This window comes from Carcharodon carcharias, chromosome 6 (assembly GCF_017639515.1).
Source record: "Carcharodon carcharias isolate sCarCar2 chromosome 6, sCarCar2.pri, whole genome shotgun sequence".
NCBI lineage: Eukaryota > Metazoa > Chordata > Chondrichthyes > Lamniformes > Lamnidae > Carcharodon > Carcharodon carcharias.
This window is the reverse complement of record NC_054472.1, coordinates 77,663,228-77,676,979: the sequence shown is the minus strand read 5'-3', so window position 1 is coordinate 77,676,979 and position 13,752 is coordinate 77,663,228. Positions and strand designations below refer to the sequence as shown.

Here is a 13,752-nt window from a genome sequence, read left to right as displayed (position 1 = left end):
ATAGATAGGTTTAAAGGATTGTCTTAAAGAAGGAATGAGAGGGGGAAAGATTAGGAAGAGAATACGAGTGCTTAGGCCCTTGGCATCTGAAGGCAGGGTCACCAATGGTGGAGCGATGAAAATTGGGGACGTGCATGAAAGCAAAATTGTAGGTGCATAGTTATCATGGAGGGTTGTAGGGCTGGAGGAGGTTACAAAGCTAAAGAGGTGCAAGGCCATGGAGGTATTTAAAAACAAGGATGAGAATTTTAAAATCGAGCCAATGCTTAACTAGAAGTCAGTTTAGGTCAGTGAACCCAGAGGTGGTGGGTGAATGTGGGACATGGTGTGAGTTAGGATATAGGTGGCAGAGCTTAGGATGACCCCAAGTTTATAGAGGGTGATGGATGGGAGGCCAGCAAGGAATGCATTGGAACTGTCAAGTCCTGAGGTAACAAAGACAAAGTTGAGGATTTCGACAGCAGATAAGCTGAGGCAGGGATAAAGTCCTGCAAAGGTACAGAGGTGGCAATAGGCAGTTTTAGTGATGGTGCAGATATGTAGCCAAAAGATCATCTTGGAGTCAAATATGACACCAAGATTGTGAACAGTATGGTTAAGCCTCAGACAATTGTCAGGGAGGGGGATGGATTTGATAGCTAGGGAGTGGAGTTTGTGAATGGGAACCAAACACAATGACTTCTGTCTTTCTGATATTTAGTTGGAAGAAATATCTGCTCATCCAGCACTGCATATCGGGCAAGCAGTCTGATAATTTAGAGACAATGGAGGAATGGGAAGAGGTGGTAGTGAGGTAGAGCTAGGTGTTACCAGCTTACACATGGAAACTGACTGAGGGACAGTGAATAGTTGAGCAATAGGAGTAGACTGAGGATAGACCCCTGAGGAACACCAGAAGTAACCATGCAAGAGCAAGAAGAGAGGAATATGCATGACTGCAAGAGGTACTGGTCCACCTGTCTGGTCCCAACGTTTAATAAAACCATATATCATAGAGTACTTTATCCCCATCACTTCAGGATAGGTGAGATGAATCTGTGGGTCCTTTCCTGGCTGTCATTTCAATATGTTCAATCCTTCCCTATGCCAAATACCTGTTTCCTCTTGAATTTATGCCCCCAAAACCTCCTTCACAGCCTTTTCCACACATCCACCTCCCACTGTATTATGTGCTTCAATCTAAGATGGTGGTTCTATTTCTTTTCTCTTGAGTTTGATTCTGTAACCTGTAGAGTTTTTGATTATGTTGAACATATAGGCCTGTAACTTCCAGTGGAATGGCAATGGAGTTGGATTGCCACTTCAATTGTAGTTATTTACCTTGAAATCCAGCCAGTGCCATCTCGTCTGACCTTCCGACTAAGGCCAGACAAGATCTGTGCAGTGCAGCGGGTTCCCATTGTCTCCTGTCCAGGGCTGCAGCTTCAGAGAGAAGGAGGGCAGTGGTAAGTTTAAAGGTCCAGCTACTTTGACAAGCCAGGGAGAAGGTAGGTAAATAAAGTAGGATTTGAAGGGTTCAGAGTGGGTGGGGCCGGGGGGGGTTGGGGGGGTTGGGGTTAGGGGGTGGTGTGTGTGGCTGCAGCATGTTCAGCCTGGGAGTGGGGGGATGAGTTGGGTCAAGAGGAGGTTGGATCAGGATTGGGGTTGGGAAGTGGGGTAGGAGTTGGGTCAGGTCTGGTTGCGGGGGGCAGTGGTTGGGCCCGAGAGGGATGGGTCAGGTCGGGTCTTGGGGAGAGTGGGGTGGGGGGGTTTGGGTGGTGGCTGGGACAGGTAGGTTGGGGTGGGGTGGGTAGTCTGGGGGTGGGGGGGCTGGGGAGTGGAGTTGATAGTGGTGGCGGTGGGGGGGAAGTCCCATGGGGGGGGGGTGCGGCTGGTGGGGGAGTCCAGTGGGGTTAGTGAGGGGGTTGGGGGTTTTCATGGGCGTGTCGGCAGGGTGGCAGGAATCCCATGGGGGTGGTGGGAAGTGTCCTGTGGGAGGGAGGGTTAGTCGGGGGTGGATAGTGGGGGATTAGGGGGAAGTCCTGTGGGAGAGTAGTTGGGGTGTGGTACTGGGGGTTGAGGAAAGTCCCATGGGGGTCAGGGGCTACTGGGGGGTGGGGGAGCCCATTGGGGGTCAGGGGGAGTGGGTAGTGAGGCAGTGGAAGGAGTCCCAAGGGCACTCAGGGGATGGAGGTAGTCCCATGGTTGGGGGGTGGGGTGGGGTGGTGTTGGGGTGGGGGGGGCGGTGGTCATAAGCGGTCTGTACAATAGTTCTCCAGAAGCTAGAAGCGGTTTTAATTCTTCTAACTTTTCTGGGCAACTATTGCTGTATGACTTGGAACCATCTGAAGTTTGCGATTTAAACTGTATTTTCGGATGGTTCCTAATGCAGGGCAATTGCCCATTGGAAATTTGAACTTCCCAAGCAATTGCTATGCAATCCTTCCCCGGGAAGATCCAGTGGTGCGGTGTGGTGGGGTGTATTCCCGTGCATCTTTCGGGTACCCCCCAGATACACTGCCCCGGAGCTCAGAAGTTACAGCCCATCTAGGTTCAACTTATTCAAATTCCCTTAGAATTCTGAACATATGACTTTAGATCCATTTTTTCATTTCTAAACTTTTCTAATATCCATGGACTCTCCTCACAGTTTAGGTGCCCCATATTGGGTATCAAGTTAATTATCCTACCCCAAAACTCTCCAATGTTTGGATATTGTAGAGTGACCACAATTGTACATTTTATTCTGTAATGGCTGAATAAGTACTGTTGTAAGCTTTTTAACATTTTCTGGGACACGAGCTCTATCCCTCTTTCTAGGCTCTTCTTTCTTTTCTGCACACTCTGCTGATAATTTCAGTAACCGATCCACAAGTAGTGCTCAGAACTTTCTGTGTTATGTTGTGTGGAGAAATAACCATTTATCTTATATTCCCATGACTTATTCCCCTTCCCTCCTATTCCCTGTGAATTTGTATTAGCATTAAACACTTGTCAACCGCATTTTGTAAATAACCCAAATCTCTCTACATTTAACCCATTTGTCTCATTTGCAACCCCCTCCTACCCCCTCCCCTACATCTTCCTGGCCACAAGTTGGTATTCTCAGCAAAACTGTATAGCTTTGTTTCTGACTCCAAATCAAAATCACTTAGATCATTGTAAATATTAATGGCCTGAGTGCTAAATCCCGAAGACCTCTGGTTACCTCCCATCTTTGTTGTTGCAGTGCCATATATAACAACTGAATAACATGAATGCCTATAGCCATTACAATAGAACATAAGTCTAGATAAGTTATGTTAAGGCCATCATGCACTTAGACCATTCCTCAGAGTCCAGGATTTTTCAGTCCCGTCCACCGTGGGACCCGAAATTCCTGCCCAAAGTCAACGGACCTTTGGCTGGTCCGACAAATTTTCCATCCTGCCTGGAACAATTCCCACCAGAGACGGGACCAGAAAATCTCGGTTACTATGTCTAGCTTTGGCAACCATGCATGAAAAGGGTATACACAGTAAAGAGGAACCAGACTGAATCCAGGTGTAAAAGAGTGAGCAATGACAAAAGATTAAAGAATTTAAGTGATACAATCTAGAAGGAAGGTGTTTAAGAAGGCAGCTCATTGAATTAGGAACCTATGACTGAGCTGTGCATGTAGGCCAAAAGAGTGAAGGCACTATCAGTGATAATTGAGCTCACCATTCCCCTCAACTTTGATGTGATTTGATATGATCGTTTCAAGAACTGTAGGAGAAACTGCAAGAAGTAGACTTTTCATTTTCCTATTGAGCAACTGATATTCATTTCTAGGCAATGTGAGACTGCAAGATGGTTGTAGAAGTTAAATATAATGTATTTGGTATGGCAGTGCTAGTGAATGTGTGCCGCAAATGAGTGCTTGTCTCACTAGTTGAGTAGTACTGGTAGATGGTCAACTGCATGGGATTTCTAACTAACCATTTTAGATTTGCACTGGCACAAATAGTTTCCTTGTCCCACATCACTGCTGCCCCTTCATCAACATTGCTGCATAAGTCATCCTATGCTTCCTTCTCCACTTCACTGTTATCTTCTTCAGTGTATTTGCTGCATCATTCAAATGTATTTTTGCCCAACAAAAGACCACTAGTTTCTCCTTGCTCTGTGAAGAGAGAATTTGGAATATTATAAATACTATATTTAATTGCATTATCATTACATTAAACGTTCTGCCCTTATACGCAATCACTATTTGGACGTATGATGCAACAAACAGGGAAAAATTCAACTTCAAAGGGGATGCAAAACAAATGTTAGTAAATTGGTGGATCATTACACAATCTGCCTGCCTTTCCATTCCATTCCATTCAATTCAAAGCAAAGCAGAATCAGCTGGATGAATAACCAACAGCCAATCAGCTGTCTCATTTTGCAGCCCTCTCACCCCACCCCCCCAATGTCCACAGAGTAGAGCACGATTAATACATGATATAACCATCAGTGTGCACCCTCTGATGTCCAAAGTCTCAACACCCATCTGTATCCCAGATAAATTAAGTTATCCTTTCCCGTGTGGCATGGGCTTCTTCTGGTTATAGTATCTACCATTTGTTCCATGGTGACCCTCCTAGCCGGTGCCAATTTTGACTTTAAACATAAAATCAGTAAAGATTCAGGCAGGTGATTAGTTTATGGCAACCCCTTTCTATAGTATACTGGCTTTCCTGGAACTAAATATGTAATGGTACTTGCATACCAACAAAATTTCACTTCTAGTTTAGTTGCCTTGCTACATCCTCGATCTTAATATTGTGTCAGCACTGCAATTTTTGGAATTTAAATCTGTAACTTAATTCAATTTTATGTTTATACCCTGCTGCTGATTACAATGATACTAACTATTTGCATTTATGTTTTTTAAATTCTGCGTTCAATCTGAAGCTTCCACTAGTTACTCCAAGTCATTCATAGACAATTCCTGTGACGTACTGCTAAGTTTTTTTACCTTGTTTACATAGTCAGGAGACAACCTCCATCCTCATGTTTGTCCATTTCGGCTTTTGCAGGTACAGCCACCTGAGATGCTATATTTAGAAATAGGGAACATGAAAGTGACATTTTACCTTTTTCAGTTTCAGAATGTAACTTTTTAAAATCCTAATGACAACCCTGATTGTATGTTCTGGTTCATAGTTAGTCAAAAATTTACTATATGACCCCTCAGGTTTAATCGGCAATGTGTTGTTGACAAAGACAAGAGGAACCAGTGCAGGTATTGCAGATTGAAGAAATGTTTTCGAGCTGGTATGAAGAAAGAAGGTAAGATTGGCAAATAATGATGAGGTGAATTGGTGGCCTGGGTTTTCCAAAATGATTTGCTCCAATGTTGTGCCTTTCAGAAGAGTGCTATTTCTACCAATGGCCTCTAGAGGGAGATACCTATGAGTTTGCTGGGTCTCTTACTAACATTCCCATTGGTGCAGGTATAAAACAGGGGCAGAATTTTACATCCCGCGGGCAGGCACACGCTCAACCCAATCAGGCGTAAAATTATGTGAGGTGATGCCGGACAAGCATCCCGATGTCATCACGCACTCATGCGATATTTCGTTCGGTGGGCACATGCAAAAGTTGAAAGCACGCCCTTCGACAATTAAGCGGGCATTTAAGCTCATTAGCGGTGCAAATGTCTGCAATTTTTCGTGCCTCATCCAACCTTATGGTTGGCAGACGGTGGAATCAGCCAGGCGGCCTTTACATTTTTCATGACGCTTAATCCAAGGGCGGGATGAAACCTCCGTTAGGAAATAAAATAAAAAGAAATATCTGGGAACAATATTTTGATGAGGTATGCTTTCAGGTGTTTGATTGTGATGCATGGATTTTTTTTGCAGCTTTTTAGTGCTGCATTTTATTACTTGCAGGCCTGCAGCTCCCTGAGGCAGCTGCCTGCCTTCAGGGAGCTCTCTTGAAGCGCTCACCTGCTCCCACAGTGATGTCATCGCCCGCCCCAACCATTAATTGGCCAGCCAGCATGGAATCACGGTCGAGGGCCAATTGTGTTCGGGGGCCTGTTTCCCGGTCGCTCCCAGGCCCACCAATCGTATGCAACGAGGGGAAATTCAGGCCCAGGTATTCGCGGCTGAACCTGGAAACTTCCATTCAGCCTCTAAGTCCATAGCTTATCCTGCAGTCATTGAAAGCAGAATGGGGACAAAAAGCAGGGCACTGCTTGGCACTTTCGCTTTTCTTGCTGCTAAGTTTACTGCATAAGTTATCATTATTTTTATTACATTGTACCATCTGTTCCCTGAATTCAGCTGTGCACAGCAGCAAGCCAAAGAATAAAAGAATCTGCAACTTCACTCATTAAAAACTCCAGGCCATTCTGGAGGATGTTGAAGGCAGGATAAACAGGCTTCTGGCTGTGTGCCACCAAACGATCCAGAATTATGTGGGTTTTCACCCTGGGTGGCTTTGTCCTCATCATTGTTTTATTCAGCAACATCATTAGCATCTTCCTCCTCCTGTGCCCCATCCATTGCAATTGTGGATTTGTGGAAAAGGCAGAAGGAAGCAGAGATTGAATGTATCAACTCTTTGAGATTCGAGAATCAAAGAAAGGATTGGAAGGCTGTGCCTGTCTGGCTCTTTCCGGATTGCCAAGGTGACTATGGCATCAAGTAACCTGTGGTGAGGGGCTTAAAGGTGGAGAAGCCCTTCCAGTGGCCTGTGTTTGGCTTGTATTGTATGTCAATTTCTCCTGCCAGAAGGTAGAATGAATGAAGGGAAGGTTGGGAGTTGAGGAGTGTGCTTAAAGTGGCGTGAGAGAGCTTAAGTAAGCAATGCAGGGCTGTATTGCTGTTAAAAGAAGTGGATGGAAATTTGCATTGTGCTTCTAAATAATTGTGAGGAGAGCTGGGTAGCTATGGTGCAAGATGCTGAGTTGGTGCCCTACCTAACCAATGAACACTGTGATGGATTAGTTATGCAAGTATTACTTTGAAAAATTAACAAGTGTGATAAAGTCTAGGGGCAGAATCATCCCAGATTTGCACTAAATGTGGTGGCAGGCGGGAAAATGGACATTTTATCAGCAGGCCGCGTTGGCGGATTTCCATGCCTTATCGTCCCATTCCCAGTACGTCTACCTCATTAATAATGCATTCCCAGGAAACATGCCAGGTGGCTGGCAGGGCAGCCTTTGATTAGCCCGCCCCACCCTCACCTCAGGCCTCCAGTAATCCGGGCGCCATGTTTAAAGGAGGCCTCGGCACAGAGTTGGCTCTCTCTAAGGCATCGGAAGCTACTGGAAAGACATAGCTGCAAAAGGGAGGAAATATGCTGCCCCTAAATTTAGCGACACCTCCCTCGGGTGCCTACTGGATGCAATGGAGGCCCGCTGTGAAGTCCTCTACCCCCGCTGTGAGCGAACAGCAGCAATCAGGGTCACCAATGGGAGATGGTGGCAGTGGCGATCAGCACCAATGCCCTGCAAAAGAGGACAGCCGCCCAGTGCCAAAAATGGATGAATGATCTCCTCTGTTCCACTAGGGTAAGTCACTCTTCCCATCACTCTCAACTCACATACTCACAAACCCATCGCACATCCACAGGGATCTCACTCACTGCCAGTTCAAGGGACATCACCATTCACTCTCTCACACACACCTTCATCCGCCCTGCAGATCGTTTCTTCATCCCATCCGTGGCTCCATTCACCACCCACACATGCTGGGCATCCTTCTCATTTGGCCTGGCAAGCATCCTGCTTATCTAGCTAGGTACTGAACTATCCTCAGAGACTTTGAAAATAGGGTCATTCTGCTGTCTGGCAATGATCTGTACCGTTTCTGTGTTGATGGTGAGATCAGCAATGCTCAACCAAGTGAGGATCCAGCACTGCAACATCCATCAGACAACCATGCTGTGAGTCAGTTCCCCACTGCATGTCATCACCATGCTCCTGGAATGTAGAGACTATGGGCATTCGCTGCGTCTCCATGACACTAGCCTTATCACGGAGGGTATGTGCGCTGCCTTCAGCCAGACAGGAGTCAAACATTCATGTGCAACTCCTCCATCTCCTCCTCAGCCAGCTCCTCTCCCCATTGCAGCACCAGGTTGTAAAGGGTGCAGCAGACAGTGATGATGCATGACACCCTCTTTGGTCTGTATTGCAGTGCTCCACCAGACTGGTCCAGGCACCAGAACCTCATTTTCAACATCCCGATGGTCTGCTCCACCAAAGTGCAAGTTGCAGCATGAGCCTCATTATACATTCGCTCTGCTGCTATCTGAGGCCACTGCACAGGCATCATCAGCCACAGCCTCTGCAGGTAGCCTTTGTCCCTGAGGAGCCATCCCTGCAGCCTCTGTGGACCCTGGAGGCTGCCAGGGATCTGAAATTTACTGAGAGTGGAGGAGTTGCAGACGCTCCCTGGGAACCATGTGCAGACCTGCAGCATGTGTTTTCTGTGGTTGCAGACTGGCTAAACATTCAGCGAGTGGAAGCCCTTGTGATTCACATACTGCACTGCTTGTTGCCACATGAGTGCAGTTGCTGGCACCCTCACCTGTGGAAAAGCAGAGATCTGCGCAAATCCAATCGCCCTTGCTCCCTGGCTTTCCTGTTCCAGGCTGAAATGCACAAAATCGGGTGACCGCATTTGTGTGCAGAGTCTTGAGAGATCCTGCGGAGATCACCTGTGGATTCCTGGAAGGAGTCACTGGTGTAAAAATTGAGCGCAGCTGTCACTTTCATGGCCGCTGGCAGTTGATGCCCTCCATGTCCCCATGGTGCCAAATCCTGCAGTAGTTGACAGATGTGACGACCAGTTCTCTAGACATGCGCAGTCTACGGCGATACTGATTCTCAGTCATCTGCAGGAATGAAAGGCGGTGTCTACAGACCCTGGTTCTAGCTAGGTGCTGAACTGTGATAGTTCACTGTGGCTCTTCAGCGGCGTATGCGAGAGCCCCAGCCACCCCTCCTTCCTGAGGGTGCTGCTCCTCTCTCTGTCCAGCCAGGCACCTCCATTGCTATCTTCTCCTTTGCCTTCACTCTCTGGCTTCATGCTCCTTATGTGTGCCTCCTGCAGAATGGAAGAGAGAGATGCATGGGTTAGCATTGGTCTTCACATTGGGACTTCACGTGGTTACTTGTGCAGCCCCAGCTCCATGACAAGGCCCCCTAATGCTTCCCGGAGAGTGCTGGCCACCACTTGGATGACCAGAGTTTAGTGCGCTGCATGGTTGACCGAAACTGCACCCACCTGCACCTGACCAATTTGGCAGCAGCTTTGCCCATTGGACTGCACGCTGTGCTCTCAGCTCAGGCACAGGCATTCTCCTGCAAGGCTGTACTGTTAGTTTGAACCATGGGGGCGACTGGCCCAAACCTGAATGGAGACATTGCAAGGGGCTATGAGCTCCTTCACCAGTGACTGTTCTATAGCTAGCTATAGTAAGGAGATTGTACAACTTGCCCAATCATCCAGTTGTTCTTCAACCTCTTAAAATGCTCAATAATTTGCAGTCTGCACCTGAGGGGTGAAAAGGAGCATTTGATGCACTTTCATGCCTCTGAGCTGCTTGGTTGGGCAGATAAACTAAGAGGTCCAACTCCAAGCATGTCAATGTGGCTGCACCTGAACTATCTCAGCTGTAGAAGAATGAGCACTTTATACAGGGTCTCCCTAATGTGTGGGCACTTCCCTCCCCACCCCACCCCCACACGTGCTTGTGCACTCCCATCAGACCATGCTGCCTTGTACCTCCTCCCACTCACTCCAACCGCAGTGCAGCCTTTGCCCTGGCACCACACTGTCATCCATCTGGGAAAAAGTGACTTGCCTGTGCCCTCACCTGAATGCGTGGCGCCTCACCCTTGAAGTCAAATAGACTACCCTCATGAGTGCTGTGCAACATTAGTGTGCACTCACTTCCGTATTCCCCTTGAAGTGCAGCTCGCCAGGTGTGGACCCTTTAAATGCCGTTGTAAACACATGGATAGAAGATTGGCTAGTTAATAGGGAGCAGAGAATTCTAAGTTTGATATATCAAATGGGGCCAGTGGCGACTTGCAAGTGGATTGTAGTGTGCAGGTCAGGTGTAACCAGTCATAGTAGAAAATAAAAGCTCATGGTGTGGAGGCTAACATATTGGCATGGATAGAAGATTGGCTAGCTAACAGGAGACAGAGAGCAGGCATAAATGGGCTATTTTCTGGTTGGCAAGATGTAACAAGTGGTGTGCCACAGGGAATCGTCTTGGGGCCTCAACTTTTTATAATTTACATAAATGACTTGGATGAAGGGACCAATGGTGTGTTTGCTAAATTTGCTGATGATGCAAAGATAGGTAGAAAAGTAAGTTCGAAGAGGACATGAGGCTGCAAAGTGACATAAATAGGTTGTGAGTGGGCAAAGATCTGGCAAATAGAGTATAATGTGGGCAAATGTGAAACCGTTCATTTTGGTAGGAAGGATAAAGAAGCTTAGTATCTAAATGATGAGAGGTTAAAGAGCTCTGAGATTCAGAGGGATCTGGGTGCCCTAGTGCATGAATCACAAAAGGCTAGTATGCAGGTACAGCAGCTAATTAGGAAAGCTAATAGAATGTTATCATCTATTGTGAGGGGAATTGGTTCAAAAGTAGGGAGGTTATGCTTCAGTTGTACAGGGCATTAGTGAGACCACATCTGGAGTATTGTGTAGAGTAGTGGTTTCCTATTTAAAGAAAGATGTAAATGCATTAGAAACAGTTCAGAGGAGGTTTACTAGACTAATACATGGAATAGGCAGGTTGTCCTGTGAGGAAAGGCTGGACAGGTTAGGCTTGTATCCACTGGAATTTAGAAGCGTAAGAGATGACTTAATTGAAACCTTTAAGATCCTGAGGGGCTTTGACAGGGTGGATGTAGAAAGGATAGTTTACTTTTGTGGGAGAATCTAGAACTAGGGGTCACTGTTTAAAAATAAGGGGTCGCTCATTTAAGACACAGATGAGGAGAAATATTTTTCTGTCAGAGGGTTGAGAGTGTTTGGAACTCTCAAAAGGTGGTGGACGCAGAGTCTTTGAATATTTTTAAGGCAGAGCTAGATAGATTCTTGATTAACAAGGGGGTGAAAAGCTACCGGGGGTAGGTGGGAATGTGGAGTTGAGGTTACATTCAGATCAATCGTGAGCTTATTGAATGGTGCAGCAGGCTCAAGGAGCTGAGTGGGCTACTCCTGCTCCTAATTCATATGTTTGTATTTTCTGAAGTCATGTCGATGTAGGGGATGAATCCGACGGGCAGGCAAGATGATGAGATGCAAATGCATTGAAATTAGGTTGCCGACGTTGGACGGTGGGAAAGGCAGCCCACCAATGACGGGCGGAGTGGACGATGGCAAACTGTTTTCCCGACGACGTGAAACCAATTTTTGCCTTTCCTGCCTAGAGGGATTTTGCAATTTTGAGGCTTTAGAATTCTGGGCCCAAGAATTACATGAGTAGAGTTTTGCACATGGCAGATGGGCTCGATGGGGGCAGTTGGGAAGCCGACAGCCACCTGTGATCGGGATCGGACTGCAATTTCATGCTGGCAGGCCAATTAAGGCCTGCCCAGCGTGAAACGTGAACAGCAGCGCTCAGCGCTGCCTGTGCAGGCCGGGGAGGAGGGCGATCGGGCTGAATGCGAACACGAGCAGGGGCGTGTTATTAATTCAATTTTAAAACTTTTGTCTTACCTTTATTTGCTTTTGGAAAGCTCATCCTGCCCGTGGATGAGGTTGCCAAAAAAATGCAAAGGCTGCTTAGCCTTTTCGCCTGCCCGCCAACCGTTAGCTTGGATGGGCAGTGAAAATTTTAAGATAATTGATTACTTAATAGTCTTAACAGGCCTTTTAATTGTCGGTGGGTGCACTGTTGGCTCCGGCGTGTGCCCGCCGACTGAACCATTGTGCGACTGCACGTTGACGTCGACACGCTCAGCCAACATCAATGCGCATCATTTCACACTTGAGCAGATCGGGCGCGCACCCACCCACCGAGCAAAAACTTCTGCCCCGTGTTACATTCTAAAGTTGTTCAATGCCCTCCATTCTGGGTAATAAAATTCTATTTGAAGGCCAGTTGTAAATGTATGTGAGGTTGTAATGTACTGGTTAATAGAGGTGTTTTAAATATACTTTTGAGCTGGTATAAATAGCTGCCATAAACCTTAATCTGTGAAACCATTTATTCAACTTCAAATACTGCACATCAATTCACCAGCTGACCAGTGGATATTTGGAAATTAGATTGGACTTTCAACAATTGTATAAATTGAATTTGACATTGAAAGAAATAAAATCTATTAAAATGGAGATTAATTTGGCTTTTTGGATAAATTGAAAATAAGCCAATCTATGAAATATGAATATATACCTAATTTTCATTTTGTCATTAGTTTGGCCAAACAAACCTGTTTGATTTTGTGCACAAGATCTCTCTTTTCTTAATTGATAGACTACTTTTGCGCCATTTCTTGCCTTAGCCAACCAAGTTTTTTGATTGACAATATACATCATTTTACTGAAAAAGATTTTTTCAACACATAATATGTTTTATTTTAAAATACCACAAAAGGATATTGTTCTTTAAATGCGTCACCTTGGCTACACAGTTGACCTCATTTGTTCCAGTTAAAATAAAATAGCTAAAGGGAGGGTAAGGTGTAGAGCACAACGTGCCTTGTTCCTGTACTAAGCAGGTTCTAGTCTCAACAAAAGGGCTGGGCACAAGTGTATTTATTCAATGAGACTTGTTATATCTCACAATCATCTTGTGCCCATGCCCACAAGTTAGGAACATCCAGTTCTGAATGGAATAATTCATTTCCTCCATTGTTGCTGCTGATAATACAATCATAATGCTGTTGTGAAGAACAGCATAGCGGTGATGTTTCAGTCAAAATTCACCTAAAACTTAAACAGGAACAGAACACAGTTACAGAGTGCTGACAAAATTGACCTTAAACCAAGTTGTCAGCTTGAATGCAAGAATTGCAGTTATGTGTAAATAATGGTTTTACAGAATGAATGAATATTATGACCAGCAAAAAGGGACAAATGTTAGCAGTTCCAAAGAATTGATAATTAAAATACCTTCAGAGCTGATGGAGCACATAATTGTAGTGATTAGCTCTGTGCGAAGACAGTGCTCCCACATTAATGACTGTCAAACCACTTGGGAGATGAAGCTTCATTAGACCTGCATCTAGAATAGATTTTGTTACTCAGCTATGTGTAAAAGACAGTTTTGATTTCAGAGTGTTTGTTTACTGTATAACAAAAATGTTTCTCCCACAGCTGTACAAAATGAGCGGGATCGAATAAGTAACAGAAGGAACAGCTATGAGAGCAACAACTCACCCTCCATCAACACACTGGCTCAGGCTGAAGTTCGCTCTCATCAGGTAGAGCAGGTACAGTACAAGAATTTGCGTCTTTCGTTCCTCTCATTTCTAGTTTCCCTTTGTCTTTTATTGTTACACTTCATCCTTCAGGCAGTACAAATTCCAGGAATCACTCTTCAGCTTCTTTTGATTAGTTGCCATAACTTTGGCAAGGATCAGCTGAGATCCAGGTTGCGAATTGAACAGAGGCAAGGATTTTTTGGCCCTGCCATGCAGGACCCACTGCTGGTGATGCAGCGAGCCAGCCAAAATTTCATTGACTTTCGGCGGGACCAGACGATCCCAGACAGTGGGGGGGGAGCGTGGCCAAAAAATCCCGCCCTGAGTTTCCATCAATCTTTTATCGA

The 13,752-nt window shown here is 45.8% G+C and overlaps 1 protein-coding gene across 10 annotated transcripts in view; it reads left to right on the top strand.

The window, feature by feature from the left end:
• Positions 1-13,752, top strand: part of LOC121279277 (hepatocyte nuclear factor 4-gamma-like) — a 198,938-nt gene that overhangs the window by 142,111 nt on the left and 43,075 nt on the right. For all 10 annotated transcript variants that reach the window (XM_041190393.1, XM_041190385.1, XM_041190391.1 and 7 more), the window contains 2 exons: positions 5,186-5,280; positions 13,299-13,414. In XM_041190393.1, the coding sequence (XP_041046327.1) occupies positions 5,186-5,280; positions 13,299-13,414 (211 nt within the window). The remainder of the gene's footprint in view (positions 1-5,185; positions 5,281-13,298; positions 13,415-13,752) is intronic.